Genomic DNA, 21,853 nt, shown 5'->3' with positions numbered 1-21,853 from the left:
GGCTGAAATAGCAGCCACAGCCCCTGTGTTCCCATTGCCTGGGATACTGATGTTGCACAAACACATCTGTGCCCCGACTTCTTACCCAATGTAGCTTTCTGTCCTAGCCTATGTGGGGGCTAGTATGGAAACCTTATCAATGTTGTGTAAGGAATTGCAGGCAGCCCTGTGTCGCCATTGAGCCAACAGACCACCTGCACAGCCTCAGTGTGGGGTTTGGGTAGCATACGGAGAATTACTGTAGTCCTTTGCAGCTGGAAATTTTGCTCTTTGAATTTACATTGGAGTTATTCTCACTAAATATTGTGTGTGCTCAGTCAAGGAGATTTGACACTTGCCCAGTTATTGGAGAAATGTATCCACTTAACTCTATTGTGCATCGAGAAAGAAACCCACCTAGTGTTTAGTTTTGCTGTCAGTTAATAATTCATGGGTTTTTGGTTTTCTTTCATCAGAATGAATGGGGCAGTGTTCCCATCTCCAGCTGCTGAGATGGCAGAAATTAATCGAATTCAGTATGATATTGAGTACACTGAAGGGATCAGCCAGCGAATGAGGGTACCAGAAAAATTAAAGGTAGCTCCACCAACTGCTGAACTTGAGCAAGGCATCCAAGAAGGACTTCCAAATGCCAGTGTAACTATGCAGGTTCCAGAGAGGATTGTAGTGGCAGGTATGTGTACGTTGTACGGTAAAAGTAGCAGCTAAAGCATTATCCTGATTTGCTCTCTGTCCAATATAGCTTGTTTTGCAGGATTAAAAAATAATTTAGTGATGTTTTGGGAAAAAAATATTATTCAAAAACAAAGACTTGTGAAATGTATCCCAATCCTCCAAATAGGAGCTGCTGATCAATTATGACCTCTAAAGTTTCTTAAAATATGAAAAATGCTTTATTGACCAGAGACATTGGGATAATTTTTAAGACGACATGTTGATATGCACGGTTTCATAATTTTGTTGTGCTATGTCTGAATGTATATTGACAATAAGCTGAAATAATTACATGCACCAATCTCTTACTGTGTCTTTCATGCCTGAATTATGAGTACTACAAATGGACCCCAGCAAAATTTACTTTGTACTCATAGACTTTAAGACCAGAAGGGACCATCATGATCATCTAGTCTGACCTCCTACACATTGCAGGCCACAGAATTTCACCCACCCATACCTACTGCCTGACTTCTGATTCTTAATATAATAGGAATAAGCTACAGTAGCTGCAGCATATTCTAAAAATATACTTTGTCTGACCCATTAGATATAATTCAAAATTATTCTGATTAATAGGAGCATCGACATCATATTGATGATATCTCTGCTACTGAGTTGGCTCTACGGATAATAAGCTTATGATATATAATAATCTGTGTTTGATCATACGATTATGATAAAGCTTAAGAACATCGACAGTTCTTACATCTTTTCAAAGCTTGTCCTTGTTGCTAGTATGCATTTGTCCCACAGTTTGAAATACTCAGACATTCAAACTTCTATTCATTTTTATATCTGAACAAAGAGAGCTTTGGTAAGACCTAATTCTGCAGGTTAGAGAGTGCTCTCAGTGAATCGGGTGCTTCCAGGATCATGAATTATGTCCAGAGAATACTGCACAGGTAAGAGTGAACAAAAGCTATAAGTGTGTCAAAGGGCTATAACCGTGACTTGTAATAAGCAAAAACCATGACATGTAGCTTGTAATAAGCAAAAACCATGTGAGAGATAGGTGGGCTTAATCATATTCTCTAAGGTTAGGTGTTATGTATATGATGGCTATCTTAAACCTCCCTCCCCCCGCCAATTTTAATGAGAAATTTTTTATCAAATGTCCCTCCTGCATTTGTGTCTTTATATATAATTTACCAAGGCAACAAATGAAAACCTTTCAGATGTTTGGGGTTTTTTAAACAACTGTCTAAAAATTGAATTGTATGAACAGGTTATTTGGATGGTGAGATTGTGGTCAAGTCACTCAATAATTATCATCATGCTGCAGATTTAAAGGTGACTGTGAAGTTATGTTCCTCAGGTGTTGTGGAATGTGTGGCCACTTTCCCAGGAATATATCTCAGTGGGGATACAGAAGCAAATAATAGCTAGTCTAGAAGAAACAGGTTGTGGTAAGGATTTTTTGAAGTACAGAAATATAGTTAAGGGAAATACTTTTTAAAAATCTCAATATATCCTTAACTGCGAGACTACTAGCAGCCGTCTTTCATAATTGTTTGGTTTTCTGAGTTGATTGTATTTTGATGTTATATTTCCTTAGTTCCTATGGCATAAATTTTCTTGCAAACATTTGGTCTATTTGTGGAAGTGTGAGGGATGTCTTTGTCTTCGTGAACTTTTTTACTAACTTTTCACCTGTTAATGTGTTTACTTGATATTGATTAAAATAATCTCAACTATGTTGTTGCAGGTAATAGTGAAGACATTCCATTTTCCAGACCATCAGATCTGGACCTTATTCAGTCTGCTCCATTCAAACCTCTGTCATTGAAAACTCCTCCCCGGGTTATCTCACTTAGTGAGCGACCACTAGATTTTCTGGATCTAGAAAGACCCCCACCGCAGACACCTCAGAGTGAAGAGGCTAGTATTTTATTTTATTTTTAACTTTTTCTTAGTTGTGAAAGTTTACTGAAGAAGAAAAATGGGATGGTGAATGATCCCTACATTGTGATCTAGATCAGTTTATTACCATAAAAATATTTTACAAAGTAATGTGTGCACTTACTAGTAATAAGATAACCCTCTAACGATTTGTCAGTTAAAATGAATATAGAACCTAGATACCATCGTTAGAACTGGTTTAAAAATAAAAGATCAAAATGCCTTTTTTGACTAAAAGGAAATTTACACAAGAAAATTCTGTTTTCACTGACATTGTTCAGGTTATCAGAAACTGAAAACCTAAAAATTCAGTGAAAGCAAAAAAAAATTCTTAATTATTTGGTGGGAAATAAAATATATTTCCTAACCAGCTCTCTGATAGGTAAGTGTCTATTTTATAGCCCTGGCTGTAAGTATTTTAATTTTATTCCCTATTTTCCAGATGCGTATGCTGTAACTTGTCCATATTTAAATTGCACCAGGAAAAATCTTGGTGTCCAGGTCAATGCAGAATTTTATGTCAAAATGTGTTGAAAACATATCACTAGGTTCTAAATTAAGTCTGAGACTCAGGAAACTAAGTGTCCTTAGAGCCAGTTCAGTTAAAATATTTGCTAAATGCATAGGAGAGTCAAAAAGGCAAACGACATAAGGTTGTTTAAATCATCACTTTGAATACCTCAGTTCCAGTTACTTCATCTCAAATAGAACATGGCAGAAATTGAAAGGGTTCAGCAAAGGACAATGAGAGTGATTAGAGACATGCAAAACTTCAATAATAAGAGTGATTAAAAAGGAATTGGGACTTTGTTTTAGATCAGGTAAATAAGAGATGATGTGATAAAGGTATAAAATAATGCAGTTTAGAGAGGGTAAATGTGGAGCTCCTATTTACCTTTTCTTTATAATACTAATACTATAATACTAGCACAAGGGGACAACACACGAAACTGAAAGACAACTAATTTAATTTAAAACTGATAAAAGGGGATTCTTTTTTACCCAGTATATAATTTAATCAATGTAACTATTGCTACAGGATATTATTGAGAGCAAGAGAATAGTGGGATTAAAAAAGTGTCAGATTTGTATGAAAACCAGTATCCGTTGTTAATATAATCAATATTAAGCAAAATGTTGTTAATTAAGCTGTAAAAATGTGTTTCAGGGAACAAGACAGCACTGGCTTAGGGATGGATAAGATGACCTAATAGATATGTTCTGTCTCCAATTTTTTAAGCAGCCAAACATTTATTAAACTGCATATGTAAAATACAGAATTACTATTTATTGTTTCAGACTTAGTGGGCTTCTATTGTCCTTTCTAACAGTAATTGTGTGAATGGTTAACAGAAGCAGTAATGGGCATAAGGGGTTGCCTCCTAATTCATCTAAAATTCCAGTACCTCCCACAACACACCTTTCAAGATCCATGGGTCCTACACATGCGTATCACAACATGTGGTGTACCTCATCCAGTGTACTAAATGCCCCAATAACAACTATGTGGGTGAAACCAGATAATTGCTACACTCTCAAATGAACTGTCACAGAAAAATAAAACAAAAACGCCATATCATCCCTGGGTGAACATGGGTGAAAAAAGTATCAGATCTGCATGTTTCACAAAACAATCACTCCATATCTGACCTCTCAGTCCTCATCTTCAAAGGAAGCCTTCACAACACCTTCAAAAGACAAGCCTGAGAGCTTAAATTCATAACTTCACTAGACACTAAAAATAATGGTTTTAAGAGAGATGCTGGATTAATGGTTTATTACAACAATGTGTAATCCACTTGCCCTCCAACCCCGCCCCCCCCCTTTTTTTTTTTGGTGTCCTATGACTGCAGGGGTGTTAACAGGCCACTTCACCTTGAATAGTCCCTGGGAACAGTGTTTCCGAACCTGTTTGATACCAGGGACCAGCTTGCTGTTTTCCTAATCTGTGTCAGGGAGATCTCAGGGACCAGTGTAGGTCCATTGACCAATCATTGAGAAACACTGCCTTCCAATATGTGTTAATTACTTACGCTAAACAATCTGTTCCACCTTGCATTTAGCTGTGACACTGAGTGCCTTTCCCTGACCTGAAGAAGAGCTCTGTGTAGCTCAAAAGTTTGTCTCTTTCACCCACAGAAGTTGGAGAGACAAGGTGGTGATGTAATATCTTTTATCGGACCAACTTCTGGTGGGGAGAGAGACAAGCTTTCGAGATTACAGAGAACTCTTTTTCAGGTCCATTTGAAAGCTTGTCTCGCTTACCAGCAGAAGTTGGTCTGATAAAAGATATTACATCACCCACTTTGTCTATCTAAAATTCCATTTATTCATGTGTCTTGGACAGCACCAAGTAATTTGGGATAAACTGTATTAGAAACTCAATTCCATATTCTGTAAACGGGGCCAGATTCTGCCATCAGGTGCTCTTCTGTACTCACTTTGATATCAACGAGAGCTATGAATGTGTATTTGAGAGCAGATTCAGTCAACAGCCTTTAGCACAGTACTTGTGGGACACTCGTGAAAAACACTCTCTCTTCCTCTCTTTGTCTCCCTCTTCCACTTCTTTTTGTTTTTTCAGGTTCGTTCAGTGGGAAGATCGAAGAGAGAACGTTCTATGAGTGAAAACGCTGTTCGTCAAAATGGTCAATTGGTCAGAAACGATTCCATGTGAGTAGAGATCTGGGATGCAGTGACTTAAGGGCAACTTGATTAGTATTTTGTTCTCTCTTTCCTCCCACCTGCTTTTCCTGTTGATGTTTGGTATACTCATTTCAAACACTGTTAAGTAACACAAGTTTGAACATTATAGAACTGCAATATGTTTCCTGAATAATCAACTTTTTAACCCTGTTTTTTGTGCTGTTGGCTGACTTCATTTACAATAAAATCTCCCTGTTCTCTTTGGAGTTTGGGATCTTTTTTCAGTTGTGATTTTGCTGTTTTTTGCCATGAGCTGCAGATCACAACTTTAGCTCAACTGCTTTTCCATGTGACTTCTAGTTGTCTGCCTGTAACTTGAAAGAGATTATCAGATCATGATTTTGTGTACAATACTTTCTCCCAAGTTTCAGGTTATTCTTCCAAGAAGTTGAGTTCTACTTTGTGTGTTAAAGATGTCCCCACCTTTTTGTGTGATCCCTTGAATAGGAGCAAAGAAATTGGTGCACCCTCATAATTACATAAGTAATTTTCTCTAACGTCATAAAAATGTAATTTATTTGAAATCTGTCAATATATCTTCATGTTGAGAAGCCGGTGAGTGGCAGACACCCCTTTTTATTGGGTGTGGGTGGATGTGGAAATGTTGTAATCATATACATCTCATCCCCTTTTGGTGAAATTTAATAGAACGTTTAAATAGTTAAATTTTGAGTATACTTCAGTTACGTTTTTTCACCATGGTATAAAAACACAAGAGGCTGGCTGTTTTTTTAATCATTGCAATTGCAATCCTTGTATTCCTTCTGCTACTATCTGAAAATGCCACCCCTGTGTTCTAGTTAGAATTAGGAATGTGTTTGCTGGATCTAAACAAATGTGACTTGAATAATAAGCCTATATATTGTATGAAATATGTGCTAGTTCTCCATACTATTCAGCTGCAAGGATCACAGTTTCCATGGTATAGTGAATTATTGACAGAAGCTTACTTGAGTCATTGTAGGCTTTTATTCTTGCACTTGGATGGGTCCGATTCACTTTCCTCCACAAACAGGAGACGAGTCCACGCTTTGCAGCTTAAATTCAAGTTACATTAAACCCTTTAATTAAAAAGACAGTCCTGTCAAAACATTTTGCCTGTTATAGGATGTTTAACCCTTGCTTATCTTGTCCTCTTGGTCTAACTTTATGTGCTGGCTTGACTGACAGCCAAGTATCATTGTGCACTGTCCACTCTGGTGTCTCAATAAAGGCTCCATCTAACCAGGAAATTAATCTGCAGAATCCATTGTAAATACAGTTTGTATAACTAGTGCAGATGTAACACAACCATTTAAAAAATATTCTCTAGATTAGAACATAGTGACAGAAGCATAGCCTGGAACACTGTATTTTTAAATCTTATTCCCCATCCACTCTGGCCAGACAAACTGTTTATACCATGCTTAAACTAGTCTTGCTAACATGGTGTAATTCCTAGCATAACTAGGGCATAAGATGATTCTCATGCACTTCTAGGGACTATTTTTAAAACAGGGAAGGGGAGAGTTAAAGATTTTTCTATTCTGCTTTTTAAAGCTTTCTGGGAGCATGTTGTACCTCAAATAGCCATAACACTGTACAGATTAGGGCTGAGATTTTCAAAGGAATTTAAGAGGAATTAAGCACCCATATCCCACTGAAAGTCAATGAGAGTTGAGTACCTAACTTTTAGGCTCCTTTGCAAATTGCAGCTTGGGTTTTTGTCGTTTCCTCGAAAATATCACATAAACAAATGACTTTGCAGAGTGATTGTGCACTGAGACCCTACAGTGATAAAAACTTAGAGAGATTTTGTCTTTAAAATACATTAAATACCTGACTCTTAACAGCTATAGTATTTTGGAATAAAGATGGGCTGATGGGTTGTGTGACGTTCCAGTATGTGTGCTGTGAGAGTGACAGAAATAAAAACATTCTTAGAAGAGCCACCCCAGATTTGAGGGAAGGAGTTGGAACTGCTCCTGATTTTGTGTGTGTGTGGTGGGGGGAGTGGAGTTGACAGATGTTGCTGAATGTGTTGTCATTTAACTCCTTGTTACCCTATTATATGCAGTGGCTGTCATGAGAATTTGTAGTCGGATGGGGGTGGAACAGTGACAGTAATACTTAGATTCTCAAATGTTTGTAAGGACCAGTTGACATGGTAATGACTAGGCACTTGTTGGTACAATAACTAACTGTTGAGCAGTAATGATGGTTCTCTAAATTACCTTCCATTTATTTACTAGGACACTTATTTAAGAGAATCACAATTCTTATTCAAGGTGGCACAGATCAGATACTGTCCCAAGAAATAAGATGCCACGGTTCCAGTCACCCTTCTCAACTAAGGACTACGCATAAGCTTAACTGTTACTTTTGATTTTCATGTACTGTAATTATTTTTAATTATGTAGCTCTCTGTACTACTAATCTTATAATCAGAGTGTCTGTAATTCAATGCATACTACTTGAAATAGCTCTTAGTATGCTGAGGGCCTGACTTCTATCTGTAATTCTGTTGCAGGATTTCTCAAACTTTACACCTCATTCTTTCTGTTAGGTACTGGGGTAAAGAAATGCTTGGGCTTACATTTGTGGAAACTCTCTCTTAATTTAAGCGGAGACAGAAGTTAAGAGAGGAGAATCTCCACTCAGAACATAGTTGCAAAGCAAAAAACAGAAGAGTACGTTCAACGTATGGACATTCCTTGGCCATTTCTGCTTAGTTGGGGAAAGAGAGCTTTATGTTGGTTATTACCAACTGATATTGAATCAAAGGATTGATTACTTTTTATTCTAAAACAAGTGGTCCAGCAAGAATATGTGGCAGAGGAGAGTATTTAATTTTTTCTAGACTCTCTCTGTTTCCCTGGAAGAGGCTGGTGCCTTCTCAGGGAGACTAACCTCATAGTTTGAGAAATGCTGTTCTTCTGGCAACTTGTGGGGGAAGGAGGTGATGGAGTTTACATTTTAGAAATGGAACATGCAGTTAACTCCTAATACATCTTAATTAATCTGTGTTAAAGCTATTTAATCACCTTCATTAGCTAAATCTATTTACTGGAAACTTGCTCCTTTAGAAGCATAAGGCAGATCCAAGTCTGAATAATAAGTAAGACGCCTCTACATCTTCAACAGTTGTCTAACTGGCCTTCCTGCAAACATTGTTCAATCATGAACCTTAAATATTTTACAGTGTTGCTGAGCTTTACTACAGTTTATTTCAATAATTTCCCAGTTGGTTCAATTTCATCCCAAATGCACATCCTTCATTTACATGTTTAAGCAATCTATAGTTACAAACCTGCTAAAATGCTTCATGAAAATGCCTTTTGTCAAATCTCTGCAGCAAAATAGTATTAAATCCCAAGAATATTTAATTACAAAAATAGAAAAGACAAAAGAAGGGCAGGGAAAGCTTTTGTAGATAGTACAGTAGTTAGAGTAACTAATGACAAGTGTGAGACACTGAAATGTAGGAGCACCTTGTATGTAATTCCCTTGGCAGAATTGCACATTGTAATTCCCTTGTACATCAAATGTTTACTCCATAGACTACTTCTCCATACTCTCTTCTTGACTTTGTGAATAGAATATTTTAGGGTACATCTACACTGGAATAAAAGACCCACAGCACAGAGTCCCAGAGTCTAAGCTCCAGCCCACGCCAGAATGTCGACATAGCAATTTTTAGCCTCGTAGCCCAAGCCCAAGTCAGCTGACCCAGGCCAGTCACGAGTGTTCAATTTCTGTGTAGAAGTACCTTCAGAGACTTAACAAATGAATCAATTATAGCTCTATGCTGTTGAATCCTGAGGGAAGATCATAGAAGGGGAATTAACTCCATTCAGTTTTACTTAACTCCTTCTGTTTTCACATAAATTCATTTTCTGCCCTTGAAACTTCAAACTGTGTCTGCATAATAATTCCCAAGCTTTGTCAGAACCAAAATAGAAGGGTTTCCCTTACACTGATTATCTAGTTTAGAGGGATATATAAGTTAACAAATTGCCTTTGTGGAGAAAACTTTCTTAATAGGAATTGTCTCTTCCTGCCTCTGTAGTTTGACTCCTATCCAAAAGCAAATAAATTTCATGATTCGAATAATCTCTGAGACTGTCCTTGCAAGCAGCCTATAAAACAGTCCTTTCTTGTAGCTACTTTGGGGCTCACTGAACTGGTTGTAGTACAGTGGACTAGTGATTAGATCAAGGACTAGGAGTTGTGTAGCTCTGGATTCTATTCTCAGCTCTGACTTTAGCTTGCTCTGTGATATTGTGAAAGTCACTTTATCTCTCTGGTCCTCAGTTTTCCTCCATTAAATTGAGTGCTAATATTTACCCACTTTGTAAAGCCCATTGATGTTCTCAGGGACAATTCAGAATAATTTGATGGTATATAAATTCAAGCAGCTAGTTCTTGTTGTGAGACCTTCAATTTATTCAGTACAGCTGTTAATGCAAAATGTCTACTAGAAGTACAAATATATGTTTCTAGTCAGTGGTTCCCTTGAAATCTTTACAAAAGCTTTTGTATATAGATAACACTACTGTGGTATTTAGTATTATAGACCGGGGGGGGGGGGGGAGAGGGAGTGTGAAGGGGGCAGCATTCTATAGTTTAAAGTATGTCCAACTCCATATTTGTTATCATAAGAATAGCCTACTGGGTCAGACCAAAGGTCCATCTAGCCCAGTATCCTGTCCTTTGACACTGGCCATTGATGGACCTATCCTCCATGAATTTATCTTGTTCTGTTTAGAACCCTGTTATGGTCTTGGCCTTCAACATCCTCTGGCAAGGAGTTCCACAGGTTGACTGTGCGTTGTGTGAAGAAATACTTCCTTTTATTTGTTTTAAACCTGCTGCCTGTTAATTTCACCCCTAGTTGTTGTGTTATGAGAAGTAATAAACACCACTTCCTTATCTACTTTCTCTACACCAGTTATGATTTTATAGACCTCAATCATATCTTTCATTAGCTCTCTTTTCTTTTCCAAGCTGAAAAATCCCAGTTTTATTAATCACTTGAAGTGAGCTGTAGCTCACGAAAGCTTATGCTCAAATAAATTGGTTAGTCTCTAAGGTACTCCTTTTCTTTTTGCAAAAACACCAAAGTGGTCTGACATTGTAGCACTTAATTTTAAAAAAAAAAAATTGCTATTACTTTTTGAGTCTTTGGCTAACTGTTCCTCAAATTCTTTTTTGGCCGTCCTAATTGTATTTTTACACTTTATTTGCCACTTCATTTATGCTCCTTTCTATTTTCCTCACCAGGATTTAACTTCCACTTTTTAAAGGATACTTTTTGCCTCTCACTGCTTCTTTTACTTCGTTGTTTAGCTATGGCGGCTCTTTTTTGGTTCTCTTACTATGTTTTTTAATTTGGGGTATACATTTAAGTTGAGCCTCTATTATGGTGTCTTTAAAAAGTTTTCACACAGCTTGCAGAGATTTCACTTTTGGCCCTGTACCCTTAATTTCTGTTTGTTTAACCTCCTCATTTTTGTGTAGTTCCCCTTTTTGAAATTAAATGCTACAGTGTTGGGCCACTGTGGTGTTTTTCCTGCCACATTTCCAAGCTATCATCCATTGTTGATGCTGTCTCTTGTACAGTTTCTAATTTCTTCCATTCACTATTCTGCATTTTTAGTCATTAAGATGCATTGATAGATAAGCCAAATATTTTACTTAGTTTTTAATCTACCATCTATATGATTATAAAATTATTGCATCTTGAGAATTTGGAGGGACTTTTGTTCCCCCTGCTGATTCCACCAGTCTACTAAATCATGTTCCTTCGTTAGGGTCAAGGGGAATGAGGATTAATATGAAGAATCCTTTACCTTGATATCCTCCCTGTCTCCCCCAGCCCTGCCAATTCAAACTGGAAAATGGTATCCAAAGAATTCACTTGAGGGGCAATATCTTCTTGCTTGCCCCTGTTCCCTGCCTCTTCAAGTTTATCCAGTGGATATTTACAGGGTGGATTTGATTTAAATCATGATTTAAATCATTAGTCAGGAAAACTTGGTTTAATCATGGATTTCTACATAAAAGTGCAGTCTTGTTCATTGTTATAACCTTAATACATATTCTTCACAACTCAGAGATGTAGGTTTCATTTTAGAAGGTACGCACTATACATTTTTAAAGTGATTTATTTTGAAAACTTTTCAGATTAGTTTTACAGCTATATCAGAAGAAAATGAATGATTATTTGGTTATTTCATTTACCAAAGGTAATTGAAGCAGATAGTTCACCTCCCAATGACTTCATAAATATCTCCAATTCAACAGGTTAATCATTAATATGTGGAGGATTTTCTTGCCATGCTGTATTAGGAGGAGAACATCATCAGACAGACATTTTAAATTGTTTTATTTAACTAAAACAGCAACGTTGTGTATTCTGGATTTTTTCTTCAACAGCAAACATATACTGTTTTAACAAAACAAACATAGGAATTTTTGAATTTAGTTAAACGTTCAAGTTTTTTAAAATCCGATTTGTTTTTGTTAAAATTGTTTTTAACTAAAATACTTAAATGAAATATTAAAAAAAAAAAACAAATTAAATAGACTATGTCAGCCAGGTCAACATGAGAAACTTAAAATATTGGCTTCTGCAGCTAATTAAGTCAGCTTCACCTTCATTTTCCTGTTTGTTCATCATCTAGAAAAGAAAAATAAGCTTTCCTAGGTCCCAAACAATTTCTCAACTTGGAATGAATTAGTCCAGAGGAAGAAAATATTCTTTCTATACTGGCAGAAGCAGCTACTGCTGTTAAAAGTGAGATTATCACTTCAACAGTCTCTGAATCCAAATGCTTAAGTGACTTCCACCAGTTCACTGGTGTGACTTTCTTTAAAACATCATCACCAAACATATATTTCTTGAGTGGTTCTTATTCCCAAACTGGGTCTCTTTTACGGCCTGCTGCCATTATAGGTTTTCCTTTCTAGTGAGAGAATGGTATGGTAGATCTCAAATCAATGAAGGCTACACTCGGAAAGACCTCAAGACTTCTGGAATATGCTGCTCAAACAGTTTCACTTTTGTTTCTACTGCCTGTCCCTCTCTTCTCACATTTATCTCCAGACTTCTTCTCCTTGTCCAGATCTATTCAACCCCCAACTATCTTCTGTTCATTGAACTTTTTGAAACTTTGCACTTTTAGGGAGAGGTAAGGGATTGACTCTGTGTACACAAATTTGCAGAGGGACAATAGAGTTGAGGTCTGTTATATCTCACCTCTGTGTATTATTTACTTATTTAAAAACATTTTTGCAGTTAACAAGCATGTTATCTCTGGAGACACAAATCCACAGTTTGAGAACTGCAAAACTGAGCGTCTCTGATGGTATCTTCTGAACTGAGCACTGAGTCTCATTGGGTAGATAGAAAGACTAACCTAAATGATCTATAGAGAAGCCCCTGGAACCCCATAGATTGGGTCCCTAATCCATTAACTATTGGAACTCATTTACAAAACTTTTTTTTAAACATTACATGAATATATTGTCTCATATTATAGAATTAGAATTTATAATCCCTATTCCATGATGAGATATCTTTGAGCTATAATGTTTCTTAATTAAAACTATCTTTAGATACGTTTTTTCCTCAAAAAGCATTTTATCAAAAAAATCTTATTTAAATGAAAAAAAAATCCAATTTATTTGATTTTTTTTTTTAAATCATTGATTTTTATCCACCCTGGATATTTATAATATGTAGTCACAGTGCAAAGCAGGAGTTAGATGGAATTGCGCTACTGCCATGACTAATCCTGTTAATCAAAAAGTAAAAGTAATCCTAAGTATGGAAAAAAGGAAAGTGCAGGTGATTTTTTTTTTTTTCAAGTATAGAAGAACACAGCCAAAACCATAAAATGGCAAAATAAATGTTTGCTATAGTCTCTTTGTTTCTATTTCTGTAAATTCTTGCCTAAGTGCTACATCTCTAATGTCTTGTGAAAATATCTTCCAATAAACACTGTGTTAGCCGTTGTCGGTCAAGCACCAGTGTAATTCATGATTTCAGGACAAAAGCTTAGTTCACAACTGACATTATCACATCTGTCAAAATACTATGCAGTAAAAGTTATTACTCATCTCATCCATCCTTATGTCTTCATCTTTGGAGTGGGAGTCAGAAATCCAGCTTTTGCATTCCTGTTGACCCTCAAGCTGGCTGTGCCCCTGCTGTGAATGGACTGATGGCCAGGGTGATGCTGACCCTCCTTTTCAATACAGTTGTTTTTTGTACCACCCATTGTTTTAATCTCAGCATCAGCTGAACACTCCTTCCACAATCCAAGAATAGTTAGACAATGAAAATCTCTGATCCAGCCAAGGAGGGATCCAAACATCAAGTATACGGATTTCCACCGTTAACACTTTACTTAAATAACAGTTTCTTGGGAACACAGGCAAAAGATCAGAAAGATTGGCACTCAGACTCAGAATATTGTAGCAGTAAAGCAGGAATGATAGACAAAGAAGATCAAAGGAACATCCAGTGTTGGTGATGAGCAATCGTCTTGGATTATAAACCATCCCAGAATTCTAGAGAGTACAGTGAATCAGACTCTTTCAAACATAATTACTAAATTATCAACTTAACAAGAATGAATTCAGGCTAAACAAGCATGTCATTATTAATTAAAATTTGTGTTTATTTTCCTAAAAATAAATATCCTGGTGTAAAGGCCTAGATGGCAAATGGCAAGTTAATAAGAGGAATACATGTACAACACAAAGATGTTTGATCAGCATTTAATAGTGTCCAGCAGAGATGTTTGTAAAATAAATCATGTACAAAAAACCCCCTGTAATGCTTACATTTTAAACTCAGTTCACTTTTCTTTGATAGAATGGTCAGAATTATAGTTCATAGACTTTTTGTCATCTTTGGTAGATGAATTTTGGGTTTTTATTCTAACTTCTCAGTTAAACCTTGGTTCTTTAACCATCAGACACAAGCAAATCAAAATACTATCGTAATCTCACTCTTTCATTGTTAAACGTGAGAGACTTTTTTTGCTTCAAGAGATGGACTTATGTCAGGTTGTCATGTTTGCATTAATACGTAATTCTCTCAAAGTAAGACTTCAAAAGAGATTATGGGTGGAATGTTAAAAAATGTCGAATGTTGGCCTAACTCTCCTCCCATTGATGTCCGTGAGTACTGCGGACTTCTGAAAAAAACACCCTATATATCTGTACCAAAATCACAGTCTTGTGTAATGTAATTTGTATTTGGTTCATAAGATAATTAACAAATGTAATTGTGAATCCATCTGCTACTCTTTTTTTGACAGTGTTTACCTGGTATTGGTGGGCAAAGGGTAAGATCAAACGGAATCAACTTAAACTTTGGAACTAGGGCTGGCTGAAGAAGTTCTTTATTTAAAATCTGACATCAGTGTTTTTCTCTTCATTTGCTATGCTTGTACAAACAGTGTGACATCATCACTACAACAGGCTCGTGTCTGTCCTCCTCATATGTTACCTGAAGATGGATCTAATATTTACTCTGCTCGTGGCATTTTGTCGCTTATCCAGTCTTCTACTCGTAGGGCTTACCAGCAGGTCTTGGATGTGCTGGATGAAAATCGCAGGTGATTGGCCATCAGTGATTCTTCCAGCTCTTACTGCTTTTTTTTTTTTTTTTTTTTTTTGGTGTGTGCTCCTTTTTAGTGGAGTGTGGTTTCTGTTTACTAATTAATATGGGATGATATTATTTTGCTTTGCTTTCTTTTGCTTTCATTGTTTATAAATAACTTAATTGTCCAAAATTCACATTTCATAAGGCTCCATTATCTAGTACCTTGCTTCAATCAAATATAGTATTTAAAGAGTGTGTGTTTGGTTTCTATTTCTCTTCATGTAAAAATCAAAATAGGAAAACCTAATCTGGTGATTGGAAGGCTTGGTTTATGTGCTGTTTGCAAATTGTTAATTTGTTAGATGTTTTCTATTGCTTTTGGCCGTCCAAATGATGATGGATCACAAGTCTGCAGGCTTCTTATAACATCCTTGACCTTTCTGTTGTTGACTGTTGGAACAAATCAGTAAGATTGGGTTGACATTGTCATGATTCAGTGGAACTAATATGAAGGAGCAAGTTGGAAACTTACCTAAGATAATTCACATCCAATGTTTTTCCAAACAATATTTTTGGAAAAAATGTTAGGAGACCTTTAAACTGTGACAGTTGTTATTCTAAATAGTAGATAAGTTAATTATGTAACTGACTGTCATTTTGTCTACATATTGTGCTCAAGTGATAGGTATTAACTGCATTGCTATTGAAATAGTTTCTGGATGGTATTCTGAGAACTATTTGTTCAGTACGCCATTCTTTGGTGATCGTCTTATTGAGAAGTATGCTATTGTAATATGTTTTACACTTTATGGATAAGCTGGTTTATAAAGGGTAGTTATTTGGCCAAAATTAGCCCATTTGTGCCACTTATTGTACACTGAATTTGATCCTTTACCCTTAATTTGTTAGTACTGTAAGACTGACACATCCAACAATATAACATTACTTATAAAGACTAATAATGGTGACATTAATTTATCAAACTTCATGTGTTACTTTAATGGGCTGCATTAGAGAGGTACACATAACTTGCTTCCAGTTCCTGAGGAGTTGACCCAAAAGCCTTTGGAGTAATTACTGGGGAATTCTTGGAATAGCATTTTAGCATTGGAATTGTCTGCATCAGGGAATTCTTAAAAATTTTGCTCCTCACCCTCTTGATTTTAGCATCACAGTGAAATATTTCTATAACATAACCCTGGTGTAAATAAGGCTTAAGTTAAGCTGTTTCTTTCCCATTCATTTTGGTAAGGGATTGAATCGTAACTGTCAAGCCAATCTTATTTGTGTGGTCAGCATTCAAACTGACCCCTCCTATAGTTAACTAGAGTTGTCAACATGTTCATACAGAACTATCTATCTCAAGGTCATGTAATTGTGAAGAACTCCAGACTTGTTGGTCTTATGCTCAAAGATGGATTTTCAAAGAGGTCTAAGAGAGTTAATTAGATACCCAGTTCCCATTGAATTCCACCTAATGACTCCCTTAGGGTCTTTTTAAAACCTCACCCATAATTTTTGCCAAGATTTTGACCCTTGTCCAACAGTTTGGTGGATAGTAACAAGTTAACATTTTCATATCCATATCAATAAAAGGTTAAACATAACTGTAGTATGTTTTAGTTTTGCAAATTTGCCCCTCCCAAGTAAGGCAGAGTTAACTTTCCAAAAAAATAACATTTAAAGATTTATAGCATGTAGAAGACTCGTTTAAAAATATGTGGTGAAATCCTGTTCTCATTGAGATTAATGAAAGGTTTGCCTTTTACTTCAGTGAGGCAGGATTTCACCCATATTCTCTTGGATTTATGGAAAAAATAGAACCTTCAAATATTGTTTGCCTTTCTAATAATTATCTGATGAGCTTCCAAGTCTGAAAGTTTCAGAAAAAAGCCTTACTGTTTCTGGATTTTATGTTGATTTTGATGTATTTCTTTATGGAAATTCCTAAAGGAAACTGAAAACGATTACTATCCATCTACAATTTTGGCAGGGATCAAATATAAAATTATTGATGGACTAATGGGGTGATCTTTTTTTTTTTTGAGTAAATGTATTTTCAGATGTTTAGATCTTCCAGACTATTCTGACTGAAGTGGGAATGTGAAATTTGGATAATCCACGTGCATGGTTGCAAAATAGATATATATTTTAAATGTTTCAAACTGTTTTTCTTTGTTCTATGTAGTATAGTGTTCCCTATGTATTTCAAGGCATATCTGTTCTTATTTTAATATTAATGATATACTTTTTTCATTTGGTGTCACTGAAGGAGATCTCTTAAAATGAACAAGTTTTGATTGTTCTATTTACTGGAAATACTCTTTGGTTTGGTTTTGGCTTGCTTTTCTGTTTCAAAATATTGCCAGTTGATGTCCAAGTCTAGTAAAATTACTGATGGTAGTTTTATACTGTAGTAGATAAGGAATTTATTCGTAGAATTTTATCAGTATTACTAACCTATTAGACTATTGAAATTGAAAATAGAATTTAATTCTCACTATTTATACTGTCTGTCTACTCTTGCATTTTATTCAGCTTGGACAATGAAAATAGGTCAGTTTCATTTTCTAACAAGCCTTCATTTTCTGGTTTTCCTGCAGTAATGTCAGTTTTGTGTTTCCAGAGCTGTAGGGGAGTGTTTAAATTTTCAGTACAACCAGATTTTTAATTAAATTTTGAGAAACTTTTTTTATTTTTGGTACAACTTAAGCTTGGGACCTAAAACTACTGTCCCTTTTAGGTTGACCTGTGTTGGTAGCAACTCCATAGTTAAGTTAGAGCTGAGATTTTCATTTGCATCCGAATTAAAATAACTTTTTCCCACGCTAATAATTTTAATTTTGTCTTTACATTTGGACCAATAACTTTTCAGAGGGAAATTTAATTTTCCATATAATTTTTAAGGTAAAATATTTACAAACATTTTGCAGAGGAGGCATTTTAAAAATGCTCCTTCTCTGAAGTTCTACTCTGTTTTCCACACGCTTCTTTGGAATCCTTTAGAGTCTAGCTAAATAATCACTATCCCCCACAGATGACAAATGTAACATGCTCACTCAACATCTCAGAACAGGCTGCTTTTGAAATGTTTAAATTGAACAAACAATTGGTCACCTTATTTGGCATAACTGTTTTTAGCAAAGGTAAGATTAGCTGACAGAACCATTCAGATATGGGATGAGACCATAGAGGGGAGAGTAAATGGGGTTCTGTGGGGCATGACGAGTTGAGAAGGGCTTTGTGACTTTGGTAGTGTTTGGGAAACCTGCGGTTGACAGGAAGAGGTTTTCTGGAGGTTGGGAGGTGGTATATTTAAAGTGGGGAGTTGTAGTTCCATGGCTGTGCAGGGGGATAAGGGTCTGGAAGTGGTAGAAACTTAGGGTATGTCTACACTGCAGTGTAAACCCAGAGTTCGAACTCAGACTCAAGCCTAGCCCCCATTCCATATACATACAAATTACATTAACCCAGGACTCAGACTCAGGGACCAAGCACCTCATGTGGGTGGAGGGTTGAAGCCTGAGTCAAGCTGGGACCCAGGGTTCAAACCTTATTGCTTTGCAGTGTAGCTGCAGCCCCACTGGACTCGTGTTCTGGGAGTCCACAAAAGTATCCCACAGGCCTACTTTCTTTGTCCTTTGGACAGTCAAGTTTGGTGGACAGTCAAGTTTTATCACTGCACCATGAACAAAGGGCTAGAGTGGCCACATTTTGGGAGGGTGCAAGGAAATCTGGGATACAGGTGGTGGGACTCAGGCCTGCATAATGAAGTGTAGATACTGGAGCCACAGGCTGGAACCCAATAATCAACAATTCCTAGCCTGGGGTTACAAATGAGTGTAGATGCTCAAGCCCTATGTTAACAAACCCAGGTTCTGCTAACTCAAGTTCTACTAGCCCTGGGCTGACATTGCATTGTAGACATATCCCTAATGTGTCTGCCAAGGCATTAGCACATTAAGGGCTTTCCTGGTGGTGCTGAAAGGAGCCAGGGGAGAGCAGCTTTAATCTGATGCCTGTAGTCTGTCAGTTCACAGCTCCTCTCTGATGTACTGTAAGCAATTAATCAGAGCGGAGCTTCTCACCCAACCCACCTCCAGTTCCCCTGTGGCCCTGCATCGTTCCCTCCTCACCTTGCTCCCCCCAAAGATTTCCACATCAGACTTAAGGCACTCTGACCTGTAAATCAGCATTGGTGGGTCAGCATAGGGAATCTGACACTTCTGCTACTTTTTTGTATATAAAGAGAGGACATGGATTTCCAAAGGTGTCAAACCAAAACTTTTAATGATAACTACATTCTCTCTCGCGCGCATGCGCACACACACTAACACAAACTGAAAGCCAAGACATTCATACTTAGTCTGAATGAAAGACTGTGTCTTATATTTTTTTCCTCAACATCCACGAGTTCACTACTGAATTATTGTTATGGGATCCCCCAAAATATACTCTGCTCCAGACAAAGGAAGATGAGCTCAGATGGACCATTTCAGCCACTGCACTGCTGTCCGTTTTTGCCTCCCCTATTGTGTTGCGACACTTTGCAGCACGGTTCCCTCCATGTTCCATTGTGTTTGCAATGGAATATTGTAATATGCTATGTACAGATGGCATGAGGGATGTGGTTAATTTTGATAATTTATTAGTATTAAATATACTTAATGTGGTGACCAAAATGATATCAGCGAGGAAATTCAAAGTTTTAAATAATTTATGACAAGAGTTACTTCGGTCATTAAGGAAGCCCATGTAGAAAGCTAATAACCAGACTAACTGCCTATTGTACTCACAGAGCTGTACAAAAATTAAGTAATTGCTAGTTTTAGATAAAGTGCAAAGAGACCTAAAAGTTAATTGTATTGATTTTAGTGGCTGCTGCATGCTATATGAGGACCCTGTACTTGAAGTGAATGTTACCTTTTTGAAATCTGCAATTAACGAAGATGTGGCAGGGCAAAGTACTGTTGGTTCTTCTACCCAACCAGTTTGCACAGGAACCTAATTCACTTACAGCTTTACATTTAATTTGATCTGGATGGAGGAATTAAGGCCCAGATTTAGAAAGGTATTTAGGCATTGTTCTCCTCAGCATTACAAGGCCGAAGTGTCATTTTCAAAAGTGACTTGGGCACTTAAGCTTCTAATGCAGTTAAGTGTTGCAATACTGAACAGAGCAACATCTAAATATCTTTAAACATCTGGACCTTAGAGACTTGTCCACAGATTAAATCAGAATATTAGTTTGGATTAGAACTCATGGTTTTCTAGCTGCCAGTCTCTAGCCCCCGATAGCGGTTTCCTAGAAAATGTAGTTACCTCTAGAAGGGTAGTGTGTTTGAGATCAATTAGATAACAAGGTTTTGCAGATGCTACAGAACTAAATTGCCACAAATTATTATGGAGGCCAAGAACCAAGAAAGATTTTGAAAATTTTTGAATTTTAGATAATGAGAACAGCCAAAATTATATTAGGTGGGATAAGAAATGAATAAGGGATATCAAAACTCATGCTTCAGGGTGTAAACTAACCACTAACTGCCTGGAGTGGAAAGAAACTTCCTGTTTGGGCAATCTGTTCCACAGTTGCCCATTATAGGGTTTCTTACAGTTTCTTCAGAAGTATCTAGTTCTGGCCTCTGTCAGCACAAGATCCTGGACTAGATGGAACACTGATCTGATCAGGAATGGCAGTTCCTATGGTTTTATAAATTTATTAAATAAACTCTCTGTTCTAAAGAGGAAATATTAGCACCTATAAAACAGGAGCGAATTATCATTATGAAATACAACAGACCTCATTCTTTTGGGCAAGAATGCTGTCCTGTTGTATGTGGAGGGGATGGGGGTGGGTATATTTTGTTTTCTTTTGTAAAATAACTTTCTGCATAGAATTGCCAGGCATCTGGTTTTTGACCAGAACACGCAGTCGAAAAGGGACTCTGGTGACTCTCGTCAGCACTGCTGACCAGGCCACTAAAAGTCCAGTCAGTGGCGCAGCAGGGCTAAGGCAGGCTGCCTGCCTGCCCTGGCTCTGCACGGCTCCCAGAAGCAGCCAGCATATCCCTGCGGCCCCTAGGCACTGGGGCAGCTAGCTGGTTCCAAGCGCTCTTCGCCGTTTGCAGGCGCTGACTCCGAGGCTCCCATTGGCCAAAACCACAGCCAATGGGAGCTGCGGGGGCAGCACCTGTGGGCGAGGGCAGTGCGTGGAGCTGCCTGGCCGCCCCTGCATCTAGGGACCACAGGGACATGCCGGCTGCTTCCGGGAGCCGCATGAGGTAAGCGCTGCCAAGAGCCTGCACCCCTCGCCCTCTTCTGGAGCCTGCACCCCACAACCCTCCCCACACCCCAATCCCTCTGCCCCAGCCCTGAGCCCCCTCCTTCACCCCTCATTCCCGGCCCCACCCCAAAGTCGGCACCCCCAGCTGGAGCCCTCAACCTGTCCCGCACCCAACCCACTGCCTGAGCCCATTGAAAATGAGTGAGTGAGCAAGGGTGCGGGAGAGCGACAGAGGGAGGGAGGGGGGATGGAGTGAGTGGGGGTGGGGCCACGGGGAAGTGGGTAGGGCAAGGTTGTTTGGTTTTCGGCAATCAGAAAGTTGGCAACCCTATTTCTGCACTGATTTCACATTCTGCTGGCTAGTGTTCGGAGTACACCTCTACCCTGATATAACACGGTTTTCGGGAGCCAAAAAACTTACCGCGTTATAGGTGAAACCGTGTTATATCGAACTTGCTATGGAGGGCCGGGTAGGGAAGGCTGTGCCTCCCCGAAAAGCCTGGCCCCACCTCCTAGCTGACCCCCACCTACTTTCCGTCCCCTGACTGACCCCTCAGAACCCCCGATCCATCCAAACCCCCCGCTCCCTGTCCCATGACTGCCCCCCGAGACCCTCTGCTGCTTATCCAACCCCACGGCCTGGCCGCCTT

General features: G+C 37.9%; 1 protein-coding gene across 7 annotated transcripts in view; it reads left to right on the top strand.

The window, feature by feature from the left end:
• MFF (mitochondrial fission factor) overlaps positions 1 to 21,853 on the top strand; it is a 36,029-nt gene that overhangs the window by 5,393 nt on the left and 8,783 nt on the right. For 3 of the 7 annotated variants that reach the window (XM_037908577.2, XM_027817352.3, XM_037908576.2), the window contains 4 exons: positions 456 to 673; positions 2,423 to 2,595; positions 5,201 to 5,289; positions 14,775 to 14,933. In XM_037908577.2, the coding sequence (XP_037764505.1) occupies positions 456 to 673; positions 2,423 to 2,595; positions 5,201 to 5,289; positions 14,775 to 14,933 (639 nt within the window). Of the gene's footprint in view, positions 1 to 455; positions 674 to 2,422; positions 2,596 to 5,200; positions 5,290 to 14,774; positions 14,934 to 17,458; positions 19,726 to 21,853 lie in introns of those variants that run through there. The other 4 variants (XM_027817354.3, XM_037908578.2, XM_043521909.1 and 1 more) reach the window with 2 other exon arrangements.

The sequence above is a fragment of the Chelonia mydas genome, chromosome 9 (genome assembly GCF_015237465.2).
Source record: "Chelonia mydas isolate rCheMyd1 chromosome 9, rCheMyd1.pri.v2, whole genome shotgun sequence".
Taxonomy (NCBI): Eukaryota; Metazoa; Chordata; order Testudines; family Cheloniidae; genus Chelonia; species Chelonia mydas.
The sequence above is the reverse complement of the archived record's forward strand: the minus strand, read 5'-3'. Positions and strand labels throughout refer to the sequence as shown.